We start from the raw sequence: 15,579 nt of genomic DNA, 5'->3' as shown, positions 1-15,579 counted from the left end.
AAACACAGGAGTGAAATAATGCATGTCACCACACAGTTGTGAACCTACCCTTGCAGACTTTTGCTTGTGTATTGTTGATGTTCTTCCGACCAGGACAAGACACGTGACAAATTCAGTAGAAACTGGCCCCCATTTGGAGGGTACAGTCCAGTTTAGCAGGGGCTGCAGGGTAGCAGGAGCTTGAGGCAGCTGGTCACATGACACCCACAGTCAGGAAACAGTGAGATGGATGTGTGTGTGCTCAACTCACTCTCTCTTTTTTATTCAGCCCAGGACCCCAGCCCATGGAGGAGTATTGCCTTTATTTAGGGTGTGTTTTCTCATGCTATCCCAATCTAGAAAACCCCTCAACCGTGCCCTGAGATTTGTCACCTGTGATTCTAAATTGACAGTTTTCACCATCACAGCTTATTTTCAGTTGTAAGAATAAAATATGTTCATTTAGGACAGAGAAATAGTGGATTGGGAGGCTCATAAATGAAGCATGACCCTAATTAGTCTTAACAATAAAAACCTGGAGTCAGATACTGAGGGTGAAAGCTGAAAGAGCAGAGAAGCAGAGCAGCAGCCACAGAGACTTCTTACCTCTGTGAATCCTCAGACCGAAGGGGGGGCCCCGAGAGCCCATCTCCACCTGCTTTGTATTCCTGTCTCCATCTCCCTGGTGCTGGGATTAAAGGTGTGCACCACCACCGCCCAGCTCTGTTTCTCTTTTAGATTTACACTCTTTCAGTCTTTTGTAGCCTAAGGTGGCCTTGAATTCCTGATCTTCCTGCTTCCTCCTCCCAAGTGCTGGGATTAAAGGTGTGTGTCATTACTGCCTGGCCTCTATGGTTATCTAGTGGCTAACAGATAACCTAGATCCCTCTGATCTCCAGGCAGGCTTTATTTATCAGAACAGAAACAAAATACCACACAACACATAACACTGCTCCCCACTCTCCTTGTTTATCGTGTATGTGTGTGTGTGTGTGTGTGTGTGTGTGTGTGTGTGTATCTGTGTGTGTGACAATACTTATACTACTAGTAGAAAGGGAGGTTTGGAGCCTGTGTGGGTTCCATATGTCTATAAACTGAATTATGAGAAATGAAGACCCTATCTAGCAGCAGGCATCCTGGTCCTCTGGCTCTTACAACCTTTTCACCCTCTTCAGCGATTTCCCCTGATTCTTAGGTTTTAGGGACAGTAACACAGAGAAAAAGGGAGAAATGAGGGCTAAATAAACAGCCGTAAGGAAGGCCACATTACTTTATAAGCTTATTTAAGCACACACACATATATTTATGTATTTAAATATATTTAAGTAAATCAATAAATACTATTAAATATATATTTAAATTGAGTGATGCCATATGGGGTGATAATGCCTCCTCCCGGGAGCCAGAGACTAACAAAACCACAGGGTCGGGCTTAGGAAACTTCCCTACAGGTTGTTGCTTGAAGAGGCCAGGAGATTCCCAAAACAATAATAGGCTACGACACACATACTTCAGACACCATACTTGGAACAGTCTATCTAGAACTGACCTGGACGTCTTCTGCCTTAGGGCTAACTCTCATAGAGTCAAAGGGAGCTGTGCTAGCTGACAATGGAGAAAAGCCATCAGCTTTCCTACTCGGCTGTAAAATCTGGAGCCACAACACTGACCAGCCCAACAGGATATCTTCATTTGAGCAATAGTACTATCCGCTGTCTAACTAGACTTACGGAACACTCAGTAGGAGGGAAGTCATACCTGGTACTGTAAACCTCGCCAACTACCTGTTGCTGGAGAGGTCATGGACCCTAGAGGAGGACCTACTACTGTCCTTTCCCTAAACCAGTGTAATTTCTAACTGCATTCTAAATCCTCATCCTTCTACCCACAGACAGATGGGTGCAGCTCTCTCTCACCCATCATCAAACAAGCTTCCTTTTGCAGCAGGTAAAGACCATCACAAAGGTACACGACTGGCCAGAGTGCAGAGAAAAGTGACCACAGGGTTCTCAGCCACAACCGATACATGGAGTTCTATTTTATTTTTTTGAGAGATGATCTCGTGTGTCAGAGGCTGGTTTTGAGCTCTTACGAGATTGGGGAGGGCCTTGAACTTTTGACCCTCCTCTGTCCTCTGGAGTGCTGAGTTTCCCAGGTGTGCATCCCCACACCCAGTTTGTCCAGTGGGGATGGGCACAGCCTAGTTAATTGGACTAAGTCACTTCCTCAGCCCTCTGCTCCTTCACTCTCCTCCCCCTCCTTTCCCTGCTACCCCAGTTCTCTCCTCCTATTCCTTCTTCCCTCCACTCTCTTCTTCCCCTCTCCCGTCCCTCCTCCTCCTCCTCCTGTGTCTCCTCCCCACCATCTTTTCTGTCTGTTTTGAGATAGGATTTCATGAACTTTTGCTCCTTTTTCCCCCACCTTCCGTACACCAGGCCTGATTTTCTACAGAATGGATCAAACCCAGAACTGTATGTATGCTAGGCAAGCACTCTGCCACCCATAATACCAGCACCTGAAAGCCTGAGGCAGAAGGATCAACAGGAGCTTGAGACCAGCCAGAGCTACCTAATGGACACACACACACACAGACACACACAGACACACACAGGCGCACACACACACACACACACACACACACACACACACACACACACACACACGAGTGCATGCATACATGCACACATTCACACCTTGACTGTCAAAGAAAATTTCAGTGGATATTTTGAGGGAGAATTGCACCTTGGAATAACTACATTATAACCTGATCACTGCTGGGAATGTTATGAGGATTGAAAATGTATCTGAAAAGAAACAGTAGATGTTAATTTTAAGTGTTCATGGGAGAACAATGGATATTCTGGAGGATATAGAATGCGTGTGAATGGAGAAATAGTTGTGGTCCCTTGTCAGATGTGCATCCTCTGGGTGATGTCCCTGTGCTGGTGAAAGAAACCACAGAATATTAGCAGTCATTGAAGACCCTGGAGCAGTGCAGTCCTACAGGATCAGTGCTATGGTTAAGGCTGGTAGACTCTGGTGGTGCTCTGGCTAGCACAGCCGCCACCTCCATTGAAGGATCCTTGTTTAGGAGGGAGGGTGTGTCCCTAGAGCCTCTGGCTAGCACAACGCCCACCTCCATTGAAGGATCCTTATTTAGGAGGGAGGGTGTGTCTCTAGAGCCTCTTCTACATTCTTCCTTCAGGACTAGATCTCAACACCCAGCTCTGTAGGGCGTGGTTGATAAGAGAATTGTGTAAAACCAGGGGTAACTGCTCTTTGGAACTGTTGGGAAAGGGTAGGCACTTGAGCGAAGTCAAGTGACCCCAGCCAGGGATAAGCCGTTTGGAGTTGGAGCTCTGATGTGTTTGTGACTGGGCTAAAGCAAAGGAATATTTGTATTTATCATGGAAATTGTGGAATGCTCCTTAAGGTAATTGCTTTTTGTTTGTTTGTTATTCTTCGAGACAGTCTCATGTGACTCAGACTGGCTTTGAACTGCTGACCCTGCTCCCTCTTCCTTCTAAGTGCTGGGATTATAGTGGCAGACCATCATGCCCAGCAAAGTATTAGTATTTATTTTATTTTAATTTGTTAAGGGCGCGCGTGTGTGTGTGTGTGTGTGTGTGTGTGTGTGTGTGTGTGTATGTGTGTAGGAGAGAAGCATATTGTAGCCCAGTGTAGACTTGAATTTATCATTCTCCTGCCTCGGGCTTCTGAATGCCGGAACTACAAACAAATACAATTTTGTCCAGTTCTGTGAGGTCATAAAGTTAGAGAAAAGGTAAGATCCATTTATGTTCCAGAAATCCTCATGATACCAGTTTTCTTAGTTTGTTCATGTTGCTGTTACAAGATGCCTTAGAGTAGGTAGTTTCTAAGATGGAGTCTGTTTCTCACAGGGCTGGGACATAGAGGTGTTGGCCCTGTCTTTACTTGTTGCTGGGCTTGTCTCTCCTCACATGGTGGACCAAGAAGACTGCAGTTTTTTCCACCACCCCCACCCCATGCCATTTTAGCTCTTTATATATATATATATATATATATATATATATATATATATATATATATTTACAGCACAGGATAGAACCCGGGCATTTGTGCGTACTGGGCATATATCTACCACTTAACTATACTCCATTCACCTTTGCTCATCTGTTTTCAGTATTTTGAGAGATGGTCTCCTTAAATTGTCTAGGCTGACCACAATTCGTAATGCTTTTGTCTCAGCCTCCCTGTTGACGGGGATCACAGCCTCCGAGCCTACTCTTCAGCCCTCTCCTAATGAACTAATGCCGTGTTGTGTTGGAAGGCAGAGGCTTCGCCACCTGAGCATTTCCTAAAGCCCCCCACCTCTTAATGCACCATCACTGGCAACACATGAAATTTGGGCTGCATAGAGATAACATGCCTGTAATCTCAATATCTCAAAACTGAGGCAGGAGGATTAGCTTGAGTTTGAAGCCAGCCTGAGATACATAGTGAAACTTGTCTCCAAAGCAAATGAAATAAAACAAAATAAAACCCCAAATGAGTTTTGGTGACATTTGGACATGGTACATATATAAACAAGAAAATGTACTCACACTTGTGTAGAAGTAGTACAGGAAACCAATGACAAACGAACTTAATTCCAGATCTTCACAGTCTTCCTATATTATGTATGTCCTCCAATTTGGGATATGTCCTTTAACATCTAAGATTTGATCTTTGTCCTGGGATGGTGACATGTGGGAGCTAAACAATGGCAGCGACCTGTAGCGGGTATTCATGTGATCTTGGACATCACACAGTGTGCTGTGCTCCCCACCTGTGCTGTTTGGTGGCCAGGCTAGGGGTACTAGAGGCTCCCCTCCCCTCCTCTCTCTTTGCGTTCTTGTCATTGGTTTTGTTTTAGAGATGATGTAGCTCTGGCTAGCATGTCACTCACAATGCTCTTCCTACCTCTGCCCCCAGGCTGCTGGGGTTACAGGTGTGCACCGCTATGCTTGGCCCTAAGTGTATTTCTGAGCAGGCCCAATGGTGCACACTTCTAATCCCAGCATGGGTCGTCTAGGCAGAGATGGGAAGATCAAGAGGACAGAGCATCTCCAGTTGCTTAGTGGGTTGGAGGTAGGCCTGAACTGCAAGAAATCCTAAGGTAAAAAACAAACACAAACTGCATTTTTTGAAACTACATGTTTATTTATTTATTTATTTGTGTGTGTGTGTGTGTGTGTGTGTGTGTGTGTGTGTGTGTGTGTGTCTGCAAATGCCACGGCACTTGTGGAGGTCAGAGGACAGTTTACAGAAGTCATTCTCTCATTCCATCACGACTCAGGGATCCAGCTCAGGCCACCAGGGTTGTCTTCTGGGCCCCACAAATGCATTTCTGACTTATGATATTTTCAATTTGCAATGAGTTATTGAAGCATAATCTCAATAGAAATCCCAGAGCATCTGTCCCTAGATTCATTCTATCCCTATGTGCAATTGATAGTGGATATGGCACTAAGGCTGATTTTCTTTGAACTGTCTCCAATACAGGAAATGGGTTTAGAAAGGGAATGTGATCATTCTTCTTATAAAATGAGTTGTGCGTGCTTATTTTATTTTGTTTTGTTTTTTAAGACAGGGTCTTTCTGTAGTTCTTATGTACTCGCTATGAATTCTTATGAACTCGATATATAGACCAGGCTGGCCTAACTCAGAGATCCCCCTGCCTCTGCCTCTCAAGTTCTAGAATTAGAGGTGTGTACCGCCACATCCAGCCTATCCATGGTTGTTAAATACACACCTAAGGGAATTCAGAACAGTAGGTTTTCCATCGAGTGGCTGCCGTTTTCACTGGCTGGTGTGTGAAGTACATACACATTTCCTCAGGTAGACAGACGCATGAATGTGAAAGGGAAGCAAGGCTATGTGATGTGGTTGGTGCATGGGCAGTAAGGAAAACTAAGAGGATGTGTATGAGCTCTAATGGGCAATGAAGAACATGCAGATAAGGGCAGGCCATTCTATGTGAGAGAAGCAACAAAGAAAGACTCAAACAAACAAAAAACCCTCCACAGAACCCAGGAGTAGCACTGGCCATCTCCCGTATTGACAGATCTCAGACTTGATGGACTTGCAGATCTGCATATGAAAGTACAGGAGGATATTAGTGTCCAGTATGAATAGGACCTGCTAGGGTTCTAAACATATCATCTCATTTCATTTCTTATCACATTGCTACGAGGAACACGGAATAGTATTCCCATTTTTATTGTGCAGACGTAAGGGTCAGGATAATTAACTCAAGGAGCACTTACCACTAACAGTTGAAAGAACCAACTTCACATTGATCCTCTCCAGCATGGCATATAAACAAGGCTGATGTAGAATACCTTTCTTTCATACCTTTAAAACACATGTGGAAACTATTTGAACTAAGTTTAAGTGAGACAAGTGCCAAGCCAGATTATGTTATATCTTTTTATATTAAAAAAAGAAAGGAAGGAAATGGAAAACATCGCTTCTAGAGGGCCCTGGCAATGGGTTCAATACTGAAGTGGTATCAGTCATACATTTGTATATGCTGTCATTTTTTCCATACTCCACCATCTTTGGTACATATGTGCTGGGTGGGTGCCCAGTGGGAAGAATGTTACTGCCCAGGGAAGATTGTCTTGTCTAGAAGCCTTGTGAATCATTGCGGGAGAGGCAGAGTCCACTCTTGTTTATTTTACCTGCCTTCCAGACCTGAGCAGTTTTCAGTCTTTTCTTTCCTTTCTCACCCCACCCCCTTCTCTCATTCCCTCCTTGGGTCATCTTGTGTCACTCTTTCAATAAGTAACAGAGATCGCCCTCCAGCAAATAAAAACCAGAAGGGATATACCAGGAAAATGTAATCTTCATTCACTTAAAACACACACACACACACACACACACACACACACACACACACACACACACACACAAACACACACACACACACAAACACACACACACACACACAAAATACGGTATAGGCTCATGTTGGTTTAACCATATCCTGTAATTTGGAATGGGGTGAGATGCTTCTCTGGTTAAGTCATTGCTCTTACACTGTTTGCTGTAAGGGTTTCAAGAATATATATTTCAAAAACATCAAAAAAAAAATAATCCCAAACAAATGCAGCAGAGCTCTGCATACTTGAAACATATTGTCTAAATTTATCTCAAATCTCTGTGTTCCAGAATGTTTCTGTGTGCATGGGTTAGGCCTGGCCGGTGGTTTCTTCATCTATCTCTACCCTGGGTGGATTGTGTGGAGCAGAACAGAATGACTTACATATGGTCCCACTTTGTTGTAGTTTGTAGGGCCTCTGGGTTGGAACCATTTGATCAGAGAAGCCAACCGTCACAGAAATTTGGCTAATGTCAAAATCCTAAATATATACATATACATATATATCTGGTCAGAACGAGTCTATTCCTGTTTGAACTAGCAGTGCTCTTCCATGCATTGATTGGTAGTTCTTGTTCCTAAAATATTGATGACATTAAAAAAAATACAGCCCTCCTATCTGTGTGGATAATGATATTCTGGATAGGCATTATGTTACATGTGTGGCTCAAGGCCGCTGTTGAAAACATTTCCCAGTTAAAGCTATGAGTATATCCATCATCTTTCTAGAAATGGACAGAAATTGAAATACACAAGTTATCTTGAGCAGAAACCTAAATCTTAAGTTTGAAGAGGAAGCTCAGAGTGTGCTTTATAGTGTATCTCCTTTTTTCTTGGTATAAGTACTTAAAAGGACATAGGACTGGTGTGAGCCATCTTAGTTTAGCTATTGTCATCCGAGGTGGGTGACTGTGGCCTGGGCTAAAGGGACCTGTATAAGTTATGGGTAAGCAAAACTTCCAAAGGCATCTCTCCCTTTGGGGCCTTTTTCCTTGTTTTTTGTTCTTTTCCTGTTTCTTCTTTTTCCTTCTATTTTTTTTCCCATGCCTCCCATCTCCCCTCCCCCTCTGCTCTTCCTTTCTCTGTCTGTGAAACCACGTGCTCCAAGTCTGTGTATCTGGCCTGCCTTCTCTCTTGGATCCCCGTGAGTGTTAGCCGAATGAAAGCCAGATGGACCAGCAGTTCCCACTGTTATCTCCCAGCAGACTCTGGCAAGCCTCCTTCCTCCCTCCTTCCTTGGCATGACAGAAGTATTTGCCTTTATTTAGGGAGGATGTCTTCGCTGCTGTGTGCCTCCCTCAGCTGCAGTATGAGTGGAGAGCTATTTATTCTCCTCTTGCTGAGGTTGGTCGAGGAGAGTAGACTGTGTGGTGGGTTCCTTTGAAGCCTGCCTAACTTGTTTATTTTTCCACAATAGGTGATTACGATGCTGGCTGTTAAGTACTCTGGGGTAGCAGCAGTACGAAGACTCATTTTTTTCACAGTAATGTAAAGTCAAGTTGTGCATGGGTCCCCACCATCTTTTCCCCCAGGACATTTCTCCTGACCTGGGCTTAGTCAGGGTTATTAAGCCAGGGCTAGAGAGGAAGAAACAGGGCCTGGCATGGATGACTCCATCATGAGGCAAAATGTACTTATTATGTTGATGTTGATTTTCTTTTATTACATCATCCCTAATATGGTATCAACATTAGTTCAACTTTTAAAATGCTCAATTATATTGCACCCCCACATCTTATGAAAATGCTTCTTTTTTCTAATTTTTATTTATTTTTTTTTGACTCAGGGGGTTTTATTAAGTAACCCTCAGTAGTTTAGACTTCTTTCTGTAGACCAGGATAGCTCCAGATGTAAAGCAATCCTCCTGCCTCAGCCTCTCAACTGCTGGGATTCCTGGTGTGTACCACTATACCTGGATAGGAAATTGCTTTGTTTGAGATAAGATCTTAGGTATTTCAAGCTGTCCTTGAACTCCGATCATCTTGCCTTCACCTCCCCAGTACAGGGATTAATCGCAAGCACTTGCCATGAAATCTGCCATGGCAAGTTGCCTTGAAGAAAGGTGAACTAGGTTTGGGATTTTAATAGTAGTAATTTGGAGGTTTACGTTTTCATTTCATAATTGACTTTAAAAATATTTGTTTAATTTTACGTGTATGTGTTGCATGTACCTAATGTGTGTATATGTACCATGTGTGTGCATAAGCCCTAGGATGTCAGAAAAGGGCATTGGATCCCTTGGAACTGGAGTTACAGGTGACTGTGAGCCACCATGTGGGTGCTGGGGACTGAAATCAGTAAGCCCTCTAACCACTGAACCATCTTTCCAACTCTCTTAATATTTGGCTTTTAAGTACATTTTAGAATTACTTGTTATAATTTTTATAATAGTTAAAAAAACCTGCTCTGAATAGTATACAATCATACTTTTTTTTTTTTTTTAAAAGTACAAGTGTAAAATTTTGTGTCTAAAGTTATAGAAATACCTCAAAGATGTTTTTGGAGTGTTGTTCATGTGTTTGTATAAAATTGGATCCAAAGAAACAAACAAACTATTTCATTTTTAATGAGAAAACTATTGCCTTGAAAAATTGTATTAGACTCAGAAATAGATGGAAATGTCAAGGGAAAAATAGACTTAGAAGCCCCACAGCTGCACTGTCCTCCAAAACTGGGAGGCTGAAGCAAGAGGACGATGTAGGTGTGAGGCCAAGCTGGCCTACATAGTGAATTTCCAGGTCAGCCCAGACTGCAGAGTGAACACTGTCTGCAGACATCATGGATATGTGGGAGAAAACAACTCAGGCTTAGAGATGGTCATCACTGGCTGAATCAGGGGTTTGCCCATGGCCCTCCTTTAGCTCTTTCAGTTTTTACTTTGGGACTTTCACATTCTAATATTATTAATTGGAGTGGTGGTCGCGCGCTTGTAACAGGACAGACCATAAATTCACACATTCTATATAAAGAAGAGCTTAACTTTACTGTAGACAGAGCATTTCTGTTTTTTTTTTTATTTTATTTATTTATTGTTTGGTTTTTCAAGACAGGGTTTCTCTTATTTATGTGTTTTTAATGTAGCGCAGATAAAATTGAAGTTCTGGGGAACATGACTTGTTTCATTTGGTTGACCAGAAAACTAAGCAAGGCAGGGGTGAGGTGTTGCCGGAATGCACTGTGAAGTGCCTACTTCTGCCAGGACCCAACTGCATAGCTGACACTCGGTTTCTGTTGCTTCTGAGCTGTCAGGATGGGTTCATTATCGTCCGTCTTTCTCATCAGTTGTCTACTGCTCACTAACACTGGCTTCAGCTCGGAGTGAAGTTGTGCTGGTGCATATTACACCAGTAAGGCAGCATCTGCCAAGCCAGAAATAACAATAGGGTATTATATAGCCTGGTTACAAAAGAGGTCCCGCCATCTGTGCTGCACCTTCTCAAGTGGGGCTCGGATGGAAAAACTCAGCTTTAAACTTCCATAGATAAGTGTATTTTACCGATAGAAGATGTTGAATTTCTTGTGTTTATGTGCCTCTGAAAAAGACAGACCCCACTTGCGAAACTGGGGTGTTTAAGGAGTGAAATAACGTGTTCCTGGTGGCATTCCCAGATCGTACTGAGAAGCACTCCACAATGCCAGATTCACCTGTGGATGTGAAGACGCAATCTAGGCTGACTCCTCCAGCGATGCCACCCCCCCCAACTACTCAAGGAGCTCCGAGAACCAGCTCATTTACGCCAACGACATGTAAGTGCTCAGTTATGAATGGAAGTTTTCAATTTGGAATGCCCGATTAAAATTTTTCTGCATGTAAAAAACAATCGAGGAAAAATAAAATCCAATACCAATGCTTTATGCAGAATCAAGTGCAAAAACCTTGAAAGTCTGCCAGTAAGTAATGGTTATTGAACCCAAACAAAAGTGTCATGTTTTAGGTATAATTGGTACAACTGTGAATATTTGCCTGCCTTTATATTATTACTTCAACATTATAATCTGCTACGATTTGAACAAATGAATAATATTACATTTGTTCTCGTACGCTAGTTATGCCTATGACTTTTAATTCATGTTAATGTAGAGCTCTCTATTTTGGTTGTTCGGTTCCTCTTAGAACATAAAAATATGCTATAATTATTTCTAGTTACTTCTACCTTGCTTTCTTCTATGTCAAATAGCTACAAATAATGTTTAAAAAAAAGAAAAAAAAGCTTGCATTGTAAAGCTGGAGAGGCCATTACTTGATGTAACAGTTACCTGTAGAAACTTTCTGAATTCACCAGCATGATTTTTGGCAGGTGCCTGCCAGGCTTTTATCAAACTTGACTCCGTTTGCATTCAGCTCAGGTCCTGTTTTCTGAGTTGAGTCGTTGGGGTACCCTTCCTCCTGTAGCATCCCAGAAAAGAGTAGAAAGTTCTGAACCCCAGCCAACCTCTGCACTCTAGCAGAGGCACTTATTGGAATGGTTTTAATCAGTCTCACGGTTCCGGTTAAAACTGTCATCAAAGCTTTGTGAAGCTAAGAAATGTTTATCTGTTATAGATGATACTATTAACGGACCATGTGCCATGAAACCATACGACTGAAAAATATCTAAGAGACGAAAATAGAACCACAAGTCTCTTAAGATACATATCCTAAGCATTCATGCATGGATGCTCTGCCTTTCAAAAGATCTTTCCAAATGTGTATAGGGTAGAAGGCTGTGACATGCCAAGTTGTAACCTGTCATCAAATGGCTTGTTATCCAAAGTCATGGTGACAGGCACATGACTCCTGTGACAAGGCCTGGTGAGCTAACATTGATAGGTTACTTTGTTCCTCAATGAGATTAAAGAACATTTAATTCTCTGTTTTGCTTTTGCTTTTGAGGCAAGGTCTCACTGTGTAGCCCATGCTGGCTTCAGACTTGCTATATATAGTCGAAGATGACGTTGAACTCTTTATCCTCTTGCCTAGTTTCGCAAGTGCTGGGATGCCAAGCATATCCCACAGCACACCTCCACTTCCATGCTAGTTTTTATAGACTGTCATCTTGATGTTCAGATACGTTCCCCCCCCCCAAAGGAATTTAGTAGATTACTACTAACCCATGCTCTGTGTTAGACTGAGTTGCTCCCTTTCACTTTCTTAAAATAACTCCTTAGTAAATCCCAACCCATTTTGTCTTCCTATCTTCCTATGTAAAATTTACATTTCCTCCTAAATAAATGGTTACGACATAAGAGGGAAAGAAAATAGCCTTCTAATTGGGTGGTATAAGGTTAAAACTTGAAAGTCCTCTTCCTATAAACACAGCTGTCAGTTGTGTGTACAAAACATGATTAAAAATGCTCAGTGATAAATTTAGTCCCCACCAAATGTACACTTTCTCTAGGGGAGCAGTTTAGGGAGAAAGCGTCCTGTTATATTGATGTAAGCCTGTGACAAGAGGCTGACATCCAAATCTGTTTGTGCTATGTTTGAAGCATTTCAGGTGGTTGGCATATGTGCACATGGGAGGCAGGGCTGGCTCTGTGCAGCAGCCTACTCCATTTATTATCAGCTTCTGTGCAGCAGGCTGCCCCTCACTGTGAGGAGGAGACAGAGTTCCTGACTGAGTCCGGTGACGCTGTGTTGGCCAAGCATTTTGCCAAATGTCCCAATGTTTTCTAAATCACACAACCACTAGATTTCAGGGCAAGGACTCTTCGTGGCAGTTCTCTTATTCATTGTCTTTGTACATTTATCTACCTTTTCCTTCTGGTTTTGTGCCCTTGACAGTAACAAATGGCACGAGCCATTCACCTACGGCCTTGAATGGCGCCCCCTCACCGCCTAATGGCTTTAGCAACGGGCCCTCCTCTTCCTCTTCCTCTTCTCTGGCCAACCAACAGCTACCCCCAGCCTGTGGCGCCAGGCAACTCAGCAAGCTGAAACGATTTCTTACTACCCTGCAGCAGTTTGGCAATGACATTTCGCCAGAGATCGGAGAAAGAGTTCGCACCCTCGTCCTCGGACTGGTGGTAAGCAAGCAGAAATCTGTTTTCTGGGATAAGAGGCAGTGTGTGGGTTAGAAGAGGGGCAGGTAGGCCAAGGAAAGTAGATGCCCCAACCCCACAGCGATTTCTCTGTCTTCAAGTACTCTGCAAATCTATATGATTCCACTGTAAAGTGCTTTTCAGTTCTCCAATACGAACAAACTTTACCATAGTCGATTTTACTATTTGACTGATAATGATATAGAGATACAAATGAATTGTTGGCTTGGCTGTAAGTGCATGTATTTATATGCATATATGTGTATTATGTGTTTATATTGTGTGTATTATGCATATATTTGTTTGTATAATATACAGACATGTTTGTGTAGGAGTCTTTTAATAAACATAGTCTCCTGGCATAGTTGAGGGCTATCTACAGTAACAGAGTGGTTTTGTTATGTTAATGAGTCACTTAATCTAATTGGACACTTATTTTAATATCCTTGCTTTGGGATTCTTACTATTGGCATAGATGAACAAGAATGTATAACAATAGTACATTCTTGTTTCATGTAGTTTTGTTCTTAAGGCTAATGGCATTCAAGATTTTATTGTAAAATAATACATAAAATTGACCATAATTACCATTTTTACCTGTACGGTTCACTGGCATTGCAAATCCGGCCACACTGTACCGTTGTTGCCACTAATGCATTTGCAGATCCAGAGCTGCTGTGTGTGTGGAGAGAGAGTGAGCTAGCGAGAGCACTCATGTGGGTGTGGGTGCACTCATGTGCCTGTGCCTGTGTGTGTGTGTTGGGGGTACCAGGGCCCCACACATGCTGGGCCGGTGGTTTTTTACTGAGCTGCATCCTCAGTCTTCTGGAGCCGTTTCCTTTTCCTCGGCTAACGACTGTACCCATCAGACAGTAGCCTCTCATTTCTCTGCAACCTGTGACCATCTTGTGACAACTAATTGAATTTATTCTACAGCACACGACAGCCTCCACTTCTGCTCCTCCTGTCTCAGCTTCCCCAGGTCTAGAATTACAGAAGCTGTGGCCCTTTAATTTTATTTTTTTAAGTCATCTTTAATTCTTTACTGTAGGTAGAATTATTAGAATGTTAGTTTGGAAATGAATTGTTTGCTCTGGCATATTCTACTGTACTCTGTATATTATCAAATTGGAAATGAGAGCATATATACCCTTTAACTACTTACCTTCAAGTCACTTTTATATGAATTATGATTTTTGACACAAATAAGTGATTCCCTAGTTTTTAGGAGGGCTGTAGCCCCAGTAATGAGTCATGGGGAGGGACGAGTCCCCTGAATAGCCTTCCTTCCAGGCCAGAAGTGGAACTGAGGTCTGTCCCACAGATCATTTCTTTTCATTATGTGGAGTGATCACGGGCAAAACAGGACCAGAACACAGGCCTTGGATCACCATTGCCTACATTTAATAGCTTTTGCATTTAAAGAAAGAAGAATGCCATGTTTCCCAGTCTGCCAGCTCCTCTGTCTCCAGGACAGAAGGTGACTTTTGTGGAAGTAGAGTGTGTCACTAAATTTCAGGTCCTAAGTCAGTTATCTCTTCGTTTATATTAATGTTTTCCTCCCTCCTCCCACCACTTCCCCCTCGCCCTCCCTCTCCCTCTCCCTCCTGCCCTTCCTACCCTTTTCTGAGATAGGGACTCACTCTATAGCACTGGTTGTTCCAGAGTTCACAGGCTGGCCTTGAACTTGTAGAGATCTACCTGCCTCTTCCTCCCATGTGCTGGGATCAGTAACGTGAGCAACATGCCCAGCTCTTTATTTTTGTTTTTCAATTTGTGTAATATATAGTCCCTTCAGCATGTAAATAAACTAGGGAACCACAAAGTAAATCAACAACAATAACTTTGTCAAATAAGTGATGCATTTGTTATTAGTTTAAAAATACATTTTGAGCTGGATGTGGTGATGTACAACTGTGGTCCTAGCATGCAGAAAGCTGAAAAAGGATTGAGAGTTGGGGAGGCAATCTGGGCTATATAGCAAGATGCTGTGCCCCCAAATTTCCCCAAACTTAATTTTAATATTTTTTTAAATTAAAAGTGGTTTCTAAACTCAGAAAGGAGAAAATCTTGATAGCCGTAGAGTTTTATACTTATTAAGTGATAAATATTTTGAGTGAAATAAGTTTTTCAAAATGTTAGCTTACTTATCTAAAATCTGATAAAGAAGTGGGGGATGGCTATTTGGCTATTGTATCCACATACAACAAGAAGTGACCCCCTTTTTTTTTTTTAATCTCACTGTGTAATCCTGGCTGTGTCCTATAATTTGATATGTAGACCAGGCTGGCCTTGAACTCATAGAGATCTGCCCATCTTTGCTTCCCAAGTGCTGAGATTAAGGATGTACAACCCCATACTTGGCCTAGAAGTGACTACTTGTTAAGTGAGTAGGGAAGAGACTTTTGTTTTTTGAGAAAAGCTTTCAGGATATAGTCCAGTCTGGCCAGGAGTTTACAACGTAGTTGGGTCTGGACTTGAACTCTTACTCCTCATGCCTCAGTGTCCTACGTATGGAGATCATAGGCATGCAGTGTGGGCCACCTTGTCCTTACTCACACCCTGGGACACTTGTTTTAAGAATCTGACCTCAGGACATTTTATTTAATTTTGGTGACTAAGTTTTAAAGGAGTGATTATTATACATATTTTCTAATGGTGTTACTGAATTA

The 15,579-nt window shown here is 42.4% G+C and overlaps 1 protein-coding gene across 6 annotated transcripts in view; it reads left to right on the top strand.

Moving 5' to 3' along the window:
* The window catches only part of Runx1t1 (RUNX1 partner transcriptional co-repressor 1), a 153,874-nt gene that overhangs the window by 82,815 nt on the left and 55,480 nt on the right, over nucleotides 1–15,579 (top strand). For all 6 annotated transcript variants that reach the window (XM_028871610.2, XM_028871606.2, XM_028871608.2 and 3 more), the window contains 2 exons: nucleotides 10,496–10,633; nucleotides 12,651–12,892. In XM_028871610.2, the coding sequence (XP_028727443.1) occupies nucleotides 10,496–10,633; nucleotides 12,651–12,892 (380 nt within the window). The remainder of the gene's footprint in view (nucleotides 1–10,495; nucleotides 10,634–12,650; nucleotides 12,893–15,579) is intronic.

This window comes from Peromyscus leucopus, chromosome 2 (genome assembly GCF_004664715.2).
Source record: "Peromyscus leucopus breed LL Stock chromosome 2, UCI_PerLeu_2.1, whole genome shotgun sequence".
Lineage (NCBI taxonomy): Eukaryota > Metazoa > Chordata > Mammalia > Rodentia > Cricetidae > Peromyscus > Peromyscus leucopus.
Note: the sequence above shows the minus strand (reverse complement) of the source record. Positions and strands in the feature narration are given on the sequence as shown.